This window comes from Myotis daubentonii, chromosome 5, assembly GCF_963259705.1.
Source record: "Myotis daubentonii chromosome 5, mMyoDau2.1, whole genome shotgun sequence".
In the NCBI taxonomy this organism is placed as follows: domain Eukaryota; kingdom Metazoa; phylum Chordata; class Mammalia; order Chiroptera; family Vespertilionidae; genus Myotis; species Myotis daubentonii.
This window is the reverse complement of record NC_081844.1, coordinates 53,267,577-53,277,810: the sequence shown is the minus strand read 5'-3', so window position 1 is coordinate 53,277,810 and position 10,234 is coordinate 53,267,577. Positions and strand designations below refer to the sequence as shown.

Sequence of the window (10,234 nt, the reverse complement as noted above, 5' to 3'; positions counted from 1 at the left end):
GATATTCTTGCTGTCATTGCCTATACTTATACTTCATATAATTAGCAATTACAGGTATATAATTGTAATCATGATTACTTATGTTCTTTCTCTCCCTCATGTAAACTCTATAAGAACAAGGATTAAAGTAAGTATCCCTGGCACTTAGAACAGGGCCAGGCACATAGCAGATGCCCAGTAAATACTTGTTGAATAAGTGAGTGCCGCCACGTTTCTAAAATCCACTTCCAGGTAGAATAGAAGATAGAACTTGTCCTTTGAAAGGCCCGAGTTTCAGTTCTGCCCCTCTGAGCCATGCTCTCCAACCCTTAGGAGCCTGTCTCCTCACGTATTTAATAGAATTTCTCTGGAGGTTCCCAAATAATGAAGTATTTGGATGGGCATTTTATGGATGTCTGTCCTTTTTTAAAAAAAATATTTTTATTGATTTCAGAGAGGAAGATAGAAACATCAATGATGAGAATCACTGACTGGCTGCTTCCTGCACGCCTCCTACTGGGGCTCAAGCACACAATCCGGACATGTGACCTCCAGGTTTATAGGTTGATACTCAGCTACTGAGCAACACTGGCCAGGCTGCCCTTTTAATGTTAGTTTTTCACCACCCCCTCCTTACCCCATCTTGCAATGGGCACTTCAAATCATGGCTCTTTATCTGAGAGTTAAAGTGGGGAAGGAACTAACCATTGTTGCCATGGTTACTCTTTTTCATTATGAAAATCTCTGGAAACGGAAAGGGCAACAGTAGAGGCCATGAACCTTTGGATTTAGAGCAGTGTTGACACAGGGCTGCAGCTGAACTGCTGAGAAGGGGCGAGAGCAGGAGAGTTCTCTGCAGAGGCTGCCAATCTCTGCCTCCCTGCAGGGTCCAGTGTAAAAATCTGTACAGATGAGATGTGAGGCTCAGGCAGGAGCCCAGTGCCACCACGGGGAGACACTTTCTGTGTCACTTAAGAGACAGATACTTCAGCCCAAACCGGTTTGGCTCAGTGGATAGAGCATCGGCCTGCGGACTCAAGGGTCCCAGGTTCGATTCCGGTCAAGGACATGTACCTTGGTTGCAGGCACATCCCCAGCAGGGAGTGTGCAGGAGGCAGCTGATCGATGTTTCTCTCTCATCGATGTTTCTAACGCTCTATCCCTCTCCCTTCCTCTCTGTAAAAAATCAATAAAAAATATTAAAAAAAAAGGAGACAGATACTTCAAACTGTGGGAAGGCTGGATCTCAGGAGAAAGGAGGCGACCACTCTTATACAACTCCTTCTACTAAAAAGACCACGACAAGTAGGTAGAACAGGGTGTAAAGTTTATATACAAGAATATAATGTTTATCTGAAATATTTACAATGTTGGTTAAAGCAATATTTTTACAACTTTTTCAGGTCAACTACTATTATATTACAGGTAAGCTACAATGGTTTCATTTGCAACAATAAGAAAAAATGTTTTAAACAAAGCTTAAAGAACTCAGGTCAATTACAAAATGTGTCTGCTGTGCCCTTTATTGGAAGAAATCGTGCTATGATGGTTAGTGTGCTTTTTATAAATGGAAGTACTCTACCTGGAAATGCAATGTATGCTGCAGTTAAGTTCACGAGGGTGTAAAATGAGAAGTGAATGGTTACACCACTTAGGTGCTGAGTCTTAGGCCTCAGGCCGGAGCTGAGAGATGTTGAGATAACAGCCAGCTTTATCTCAACCTGGTTTGTGACCCACAACACTTTGGGCCACAGACCAAAATGAAGTTATTTGTATGTTATGGCAACCTCAGCAGAAAGTGAAAATCAGGTGACCCAAACTGGAAAAAATGAGAATCAGACCCAAGTCACAGTTGCATCTACTCAAAACTAGCTTTAAAGTGAGCTATTTTAAAACTTCATAAAAATATGCATGGTTTTATTACTTTGAATATTTCTACAATACTCGGGTGGGTTTTCCTTTATGTGAAAATAGGTATCCATTCCTGAGGCCTCTAAGGGCCTTATAACTCAGGAAATGCTGGGGGTGCAAATGTGCAAAAGGTAGGGATGCTGCTCCAGGCTGGGGCCGGAGCTGCAGGGACTGTGCTTGGGACAGGAGAGCTGAGGCCCCCGGGTGGGTGTGGTCAGCCGAGCCCTGGGGCTGGCCTGTCGGAAGCAAACCGGACACCCCAACTAGCACTGCAGCTTGCGGATGCTGCGGGAGATGCGCTTGAACTCTCTCTGCCCCTTCTGCCACCGCTTCACGGAGGTGATCACCAGCTCCCCGCCCAGTTTCTGTCCCATGACCAGGTAGGGCGCATTGATGTCATTCATCTCCTCGCAGGTGCACTGCAAGCTGTCTTTGAGCCACAGCACCGACTTCTTCAGGTCCCTTTCGGACACCCCGTTCAGCTTGTAAATGGTCTTGCTCTTGGTCTCCAGGATGATTTTCGTATCTCTGTTGATGTAGGTTATCTCCTTGACTTTTATTTTCAGTGCTACCAAGAGGGGATGGAATCACTCCAGTTATAATGAGGGAATACAGGATAGATTGGGAGCTCCCCTCTCCCCATTCTACTGCTTGTTGGTGTGACCAGGAGTGGGGGATGGAGGAAGAGCTTCCTCGAGCTGAGGGATTGTCAGGGGCTGTGCGAAGGGGGGTGGGAGCTGGGGGCAGCAGGTGCTCCATTTCCAAAACCTCAAAAGGCCCTAGTCGGTTTGGCTCAGTGGATAGGGTGTTAGCCTGTGGACTAAAGGGTCCTAGGTTTGATTCTGGCCAAGTGCACATGCCTGGTTGCGGGATTGATCCCCCCCAGAAGGGGAAGTGCAAGAGGCAGCCAATCAATGATTCTCTCTCATCATTGATGTTTCTATCTCTCTATCTCTCTCCCTTCCTCTCTGAAATCAATAAAGTGTATATATATATATATATATATATATATATATATATATATATATATATGCCTCAAAGGGTTTGCCTTGTACTTTGTTTCAAATCAAAACTCCTTCTGTGAGACTCAATTACTTTCCTAGCCCGACTAGTGTTTGTGTGTAGGTCACACGTGGTTTGTGCTCTGCTCTCAACAAAGGACTTCCCCTGTTGGAAATGTCAGCATGAAAAGAAATGCCTGACTCTTAGGTGAAATGTGATCTTCTGTGGCTGTAAACTTTAAACTCAATTAATTAGGGCGGATAGGTTTTTGGACAAACCTGTAAGGAAATTATATCACACAATCATTGTTTTCTAAAGAATAGACTAAGGGGAAGGAGAGATGATCTCACAGCTGCATTTGATTTGGTAAAGTAACTCGGAGAAAAATATCCAAGTCTCTTTTTAAGAGCACATGTTTAGCTGTAAAAGTGTTTTTCTGAAGACCTCATCCTCATATGCTATCATTTGCCTGTCCAAGGCCAGGGCGTTTACAGATCATGTATGTACTGTTTCCAAAATGGATATTGGACTCATTAGAATGCTAAGACCAAAAGTAAGTGGTTTACATAAAAGACACATTTTATAGTCATAAACAGCATGCTTTGGGACAGAAAACCCTGCAGACATACATGGTGGAAATACATTTCAAGAATCCATGAAGGCAGAGAAAGGACAGAATTTTAAGGTTGGAAGAAATCATCCAGTTAAAAATCTCTTGCTGGCACACGAAGAAGCTGCATTCCAGAGAAATGTAGTGACTTACACAAGGTCACCCAGTTAGGTAGTGCCCTGGCTGAGTCGAGTTTTGAGAATGCCGGTTCCCAAACCTCCTATAACACCAGTGTGGTCTCATAAGGCAACTTCCAGTTTCTTGCCCTGGTTGGAGCATTAACTCACCCAACTGAATGTGTCCTAAGACCCTTGGTGCCATTGACAACTGTTCCGTTTAGATATGTACAAGTCTACCGTCCTGACTTTGACAGCGTTTGAGTCATCGTTGAAATCAGTAATAGAAGAAGAGTATTGTGTGTATATGAGCATCACTGCTTTGGCGGTTTCTTTCTATCTCAGAAAGATAATTTGACTAAGATTTTTTTTTTTTTTGCAACTGGAAAATGACCAAAGCTCAGCCAGGTAAATCAAGGATACGATGACTTAGTCAACCATGTTTTTGTCTGATACACATCTGAACCATACCACTGAGTTCTCAGGGTTTATGAGACGTATATCATGAAATAAGTCACATGTTCCTGTGGCCCCTGTATGAGGTGTGGTGAGAGCAGTGATTAACTGTTGCCTGGGAGCCTCGTCTATAGTACAGATAGAGCATGTGTGAATTTCGCCTGGTCAAATTTAACATTCTTGAGCTCCAAACATTAAAAAAAAATCATCACTTTGACCCAGAGGGAACATTCATCACTCATGCTTCTCTAGCTTTAAAATAGCCAACATTGCAAGAGATTACCCCGGGGAAACATTAGGCCCTTCCTACCTGGATTTTCATCTGGGACCAAATATAGGGAATTAAAGTCCCAGAATCACATTTCCTGCCCTGGAAGATGAGAACGGGGATACGGGATGTGATCATCACCATCTGATTCAACAATAGGTTGTATGCAAAAGCAGTTGGTTGGGCCTTTCTTTCTTCACCAGTACCTTCAGCTCTGTAGTAGGGTGGGAGACCATTTTTCTGCATTTCCCCTGCACTTCAGGTGTGCAATGGGGAAAGGGTGTGATGTTAAATACATCAGATTTTTATGCTTGTTCCTTCTACCATTCTATTACTTCCCCAAAGTACAGAGGCGATAGAGAATGCTGCTTATAAACCAGGGGTATAGAATGTACTTCCTGTAGGGTAGGTTCATTAGCCTTTTGGGACAAAATGAATGTGGGGAAATAGAAAACAAAGCTTGTGAGGTATCTACATGTGTGGCACTTTAAATGTAATGATTTCTATGTTGTCTTGAAAGGCTTTTTCCTCTAAGGAGAGAGAACACTAGCACTAATTCCCCACACCCCTCATTTTTTTGGCCCAATCTTGACAGTGCATCCTTAGGAAGGTCTTGTGTGTGTGTGTATATGTATGTGTGTCTCCTAAATTGACTGTTTTGGAGCCCCATAATATAACCAACATTTTCATGGAAGTCAGGAGGGAGATCTGGATTAAATTTAGTGCAAAGGACATAGCTGTCAGAAGAAGATGTTTTATGTAAGTTTTAATATATATATTATTAAAATTATATTTTCCTCTCTTGCCCTTAATCATATCTGGTAGCGTAAAGCTAGGAACTGTGTTGATAAGAGCCTGGAGATTTGGGATTGCTGCCGCCCACATGCCAGGCCTTGAGAGCTGTATATATTTGAATATAGACATATGACACATGACCATCCCACCTGTGGCTCTTGCTGAGGGGGAGGACTGGTCGGGACAGAGTTGCCTCCTTTCTTTGTCCCTTCCTTGGCATGGGGCTCTTCTCCTAAAGCTGTGTCTCTGGTTGTTCTCAGCTAAGGGTAAACCCAGGACACTTCCTGGGAGAGACTTGGGGTTATAAGGAGCAAGGTTAGGAGTATCTCAGAGTTTCAGGGACCCGACCAAACCTGAGATTTCTGGGAGGGCAATTCTCAACAGTGGGAGCTGGAGTGACTTCTCTCAGTCTCAAGTACTTTGTTGAGGATGTAGAATTAGTAATACAGACCTGTTAGAGGCCACTATTGTTTGATAGAGCAGGGATCACATCTGTTCACCAGTAAGTTTAGCCTTCTGCCTCAATGAATGCTTCTAAGGGGCACCAACTACTTAAACACATCAAAAGGTGCCTGCTTTGGGACTGGGATGAAAGCTAGATTGCCTCAGGCGTTTGAGTGAAGTTCTTGGCCAGTCCCAACTTTGAATTTGGCATTGACCCTGTGTCTAGCTGGGCTCCTCCCTCACCCTGGAGGCCTGAGGACAGCAGATAAGGTGCTGATTGAGTCCTGTGTGGATGGTGTCCAACTCTCTTCCCTCTTTTAATATTCTCTTAAGGGTAGTGATTTACACTCTATGGAACTTGAGTAACATATCACACATTATTTATTGTCCCCAAGCACCATGTCCTCAGGGATCATTCATGTTTCTTGCCTAGTAAATTCCTGAGCTTTATTTCTTTTTTTTAAAATTTAAGGAATCCCTCCTCCAATTATTAGCCAGTGTCTTGGATATAGTCACTGATGGTTATGAATAAAATAAGAATTATTTTAGTTTGGCGCTGGACTAAATTTGTATTTGTGGCCAACTTAATGCCTTCAATGTGTGTGGCTGGGGCTAATATTTACATGTTCCCATCCCTGATGCACATGTCAAGTGTCGGAAAGACCCCATGGCCCAGGATAAGGCTTGTTGGCAAGAAAAAGCCCAAGTGAAATGACAATATGCCACTGAAAATTAATAATCTGAATAATTCTCATTAATTGATTATTGCTTAGCAGAACAATAAAACTCATCTGAAAAGATACAACTCATTATAAGATTTTTACATAGGGAGGAAACTAGGCTAGAGCCAAGTTAGATGATTTTAGGAAAGGTGCACGGACGGTGTTGGTATTTTACATCTTCATGATTTGCACCTTAAGTTTTACTGGTAAATAAAACTTTTGAATGTTTTGTTGGTGGTGGTGTATTACTTACCAAAATCATTTTTACAAAGAGTTTCCATGATGTCGTTGTCATCCTCGTTTTTATTTTTGCAGGCTTCACAGACCTTTGGAGCTAGAAAGGTGAAAATTGAGTAAGTTTGCTTAAAAGGGAACAGCAGGTGGCGTTTGTAAACAACCCAGGCAAGGGTGGCGGGACCCCAGCTTCTGTCTCCTTTAAAAAAGAAGGATCAGGCGTTCGTTCCTAAGCAAGTCTCCATGCCTCCCATTTTTTGATGGACAAAAATGCCCATGTGCTCCGTTTAATACATGGTGAATCCCAAAGAAAAAGGGCGCTTGGGGCAGAGTGTGCAGGCTTTTTAGTTCTTCCTCCCCACCGCTGGGACAAACCCAGTCTCTGAAAAAGTTGTTCCCAAAGCCTCTCTGAGGAGAAAGCACCAGAAGACTCTTGAGAGATTTTTGGGAAACGAACCACAAACGATGGCCAAAAGATTGTCTTTTTCAGCTGCAGGACACCAGTGCAACCGGGTCTCTGCTGGGCTCCGTGGTAGAGCTCTATGTCTCAGGAGAGGCGTTTCAAGATATTTTGAAGACTGCACAGGCGAAGGTGGCTAGTGGGGTAAGGGTCACCCAGGGGCTCTTTCCCACCGTGGAAACACCCTGGGAAGCACAACAGCCTGCTCTAACCGGTTCTATGTCACCTGGAGCTTCCTGCCAGGTTTGTGCTCCAGTTGAGCAACATTTATTTCATTTTTATCTTTGTCCCTTGGGGAAGGTTCTTCTTGCTCCTCTTTGTTTGTTTCAAATTCTCAAAAACAAACTCATAAAACAAAAACCGGCCAAGGAAACTAGGAAGCAGCTTTTCCTGAAGCTTACCAGCATTGAAGCCAACTGCCTCTGGGGTCTGACCCCACCTAGGAATGCGCAGGAGCACAAAGATCAGAGAGCCTCCTGAAGGCTCTTCTAAAACTGTTTGATTTCCTGGGAAAAGGAAAAAAAAAAAAAGAAGGAGAAACGAAAGAACATTTCTCCATTTATAAATGTTCTGTCTTTAAAACTTAGGTGAAATTTGATTTTCATTACTATGAAATTGAATGTTCATAGAAAGAAAACTTTATGTGATTCACGACAGAACAGTTATTTATCAAATTAGAAAAATGGCAGAGCCCATTTTGAAGACCTCTAAACGTTTATTTTGAAGAGAGAAAGTGGCTTTGGGAGAAAGGTAGTGTATAATGTTGGTGCTGATAGTGGAAAGAAATAAACAAAAGCGACACACATAAAACTGCCCTTAACCTCCCCTCACTCAAACAAAATGAAACATTTCCAATTAGGAGCTCTGGGAATGTACATAAAATGTTACTAACCTGTATTGGTCGGTCTGTGGTGTATGTTGGACAAATGTTTGAAATATGCCAAACATTTGCAATAAATTAGAAATCTAACCAATAAGATGACTGCACACTCATGGTGCCTGCCAGGAAAGATTGCTGAGCAACTTTGCGTTTTCTTTAACTAATGATGGCTGTAGGAAAACAATTAGAGATTGAAAGGGGGATGCTGCTGGAGCCCTGAGAGGGATTGGAAGCCCCCTTTCCCTCCCAGGGGGGACCTAAGTCAGCGCAGACTCACTGTGTATGTTTTGCTTTCAGGAAGACTATCAAGAGCCCATGAGGTTTTCATTGCTTTGATGGGTTTTGCACAGGAACTCCCCCTGTTTTCTAAAAACTTGGGAAACTCCTTTTTTGCATGGCTAATTAAAACCACTCCTAAGATAAAAGCTGATTTGTGATAGAAAATGATTCCTTTGAGATTCCCTTTATGCCCCTTTCCTTAGACACCTGAGCAGTTGTAACCAATGCTCAGTTTTCAACAGGCAGAGCCAGATGCTCACCAGCTCCTCCACACACAACCACTTCCAAGCCCTCCACTCCTGGATGCAAAAACAATTTTATATCATAAGGAAAAGATGCCGTTCGGTGATACATTTTCTTTTCTTTTTTAACTGTCCCTGAGAAAGGTATAACTGGAATAACTCGGGAGGAGAATAAGAGGCGTGTGTGTGTGTGTGTGTGTGTGTGTGTGTGTGTGTGTGTGTATCTAAAATTTGTCACAATGACACACCATGGCAAGGAGAGCGTGCGCCCCGCTAGTCCCTGGCACTGCAGGAGGGGACACATCGGGATGTGGGGCGGGGACCTCGGAATTTCCTCCGGAAAAGTCTTAGAAAAGCTCAGAGGGAGGGAATAAAGGGGAAGGCTTACCCTCTTCGGTGGCCGGCAGGAGGTGGTCGCTGCTAGCGAGGGGGATGCAGAGGTCGTTGTCCTGGGGGAACCGATCACACTCGAGCATGTCGGGCCAGGGGAAGCCGAAGGCGGACATGACCGGGGCGCAGCGGTCCTTCACCTGCACACAGAGCGAGTGGCAGGGCTGGATGATTTCGTCCAGGTCATCGAGGCACACCGGGGCAAAGAGCGAGCACAGGAACTTCTTGGTGTCCGGGTGGCACTGCTTCATGACCAGGGGGATCCAGGCGCCCGCCTGCTCCAGCACCTCCTTCATGGTCTCGTGGCCCAGCAGGTTGGGCAGCCGCATGTTCTGGTACTCGATGCCGTGGCACAGCTGCAGGTTGGCCGGGATGGGCTTGCAGTTGCTGCGCTTGTAGGAGAAGTCGGGCTGCCCGAAGAACAGCCCGCGCGCCGTGCCCCAGCAGCAGTGCGAGGCGAGCACCAGCAGCAGCAGCGAGCCGGGGCCCTGCGGCATCGTGGGCGCGCGACCCCGGGGGCGGGAGGAGCGGAGCGGAGCGGAGCGGGGGAAGCGCGAGGCGGCCGCGGCCGGAGCGGGTCCCGGGCCCGCTGCTCGCCCGCTCGCTCGGCGCGGCTCCGGTGCCTGGAAAGTGGGCGGCGGGCCGGCTGGAGCGCGCAGAGGCCGGGCGTGGGCAGGACTGCGCGGGCGAGGACCTCTCCGCTCGGCTTCGTGCTGCAAGTCCGGGCTCAGCTCCGGGGGCTCCGACCCGGGGGAGCAGTGTGTGCGACTGCTGGGGCCCAGCCAGAGTTTTCTTGGCCTTTTTAATGCAAATCTGGAGGCGGGGGGGAGCAAGGGAGGAGCCAGCGGAGAGTAATCTGAGGAGGGTTGGTCACTACTCACTTGGTCTGGGTTTTCCTTTGAGAATGCCCCTCTTGCGCTCCCTGGAAGGAAATTCTGGCTGCCCCCACAACCGCCTAAAGGCGCGGCCGAGCGCGCGCTCACGGATTGCTTACCGCAAACAAATAGACCAGCCTGGCAGCTGCGCCCCAACAGTGAGCGTGCGGGGCGCGGGCTGCGAGAGATCGGGGGACCCCGGGGACTCGATGGGCGGCCTTGCCTCCAGGTCCCGGCGGAAATGCACTCAACCCCCCTCCTCGGAGGATGCTGTCTCCCCACCCTCCCTCGCGAGGCCCCGACCAGGGTTTGTTTGACCCCCATCCTGAAGTTTCTGTTCTGACCCGGGCTTCCCGGGGGAACTGCATCTCCCGGCGCCAGCCCGCAGGCATCCGGGTCTTTGTGCCTTCAGCTTGCACCTGGGACCTGTCCGCCCCAGGCCGACACAGTTACCAACCCGGCCCACCCCGTACGTGTGCCCCTCCCTGACCTTTTAACAATCAGGATTACCAATAAAGTTGTAGGAGCAAAAACTTTGACCTGGAAAAGAAAACGCTGGGGTGGTTATTTT

At 46.5% G+C, this 10,234-nt stretch overlaps 1 protein-coding gene across 1 annotated transcript; it reads right to left on the bottom strand.

The window, feature by feature from the left end:
• Nucleotides 1-1,289: 1,289 nt before the first annotated feature.
• SFRP2 (secreted frizzled related protein 2) lies at nucleotides 1,290-9,576 on the bottom strand. The gene is made up of 3 exons (XM_059697794.1): nucleotides 8,787-9,576; nucleotides 6,557-6,637; nucleotides 1,290-2,458 (listed from the first exon to the last, which is right to left on the bottom strand). The coding sequence occupies exons 1-3, from the start codon at nucleotides 9,283-9,285 to the stop codon at nucleotides 2,154-2,156; spliced, it is 885 nt and encodes a 294-aa protein (XP_059553777.1). The 5' UTR covers nucleotides 9,286-9,576; the 3' UTR covers nucleotides 1,290-2,153.
• Between the last annotated feature and the right edge of the window lie 658 nt (nucleotides 9,577-10,234).

Excerpts from the sequence above, each read along its gene's own strand:
- SFRP2 (XM_059697794.1), bottom strand. The coding sequence starts at position 9,285 with ATGCCGCAGGGCCCCGGCTCGCTGCTGCTGCTGGTGCTCGCCTCGCAC. Across the intron at positions 6,638-8,786 it reads CCTGCCGGCCACCGAAGAGG|CTCCAAAGGTCTGTGAAGCC; the intron begins GTAAGCCTTCCC and ends TCACCTTTCTAG. Across the intron at positions 2,459-6,556 it reads TCTTTGTAAAAATGATTTTG|CACTGAAAATAAAAGTCAAG; the intron begins GTAAGTAATACA and ends CCCTCTTGGTAG.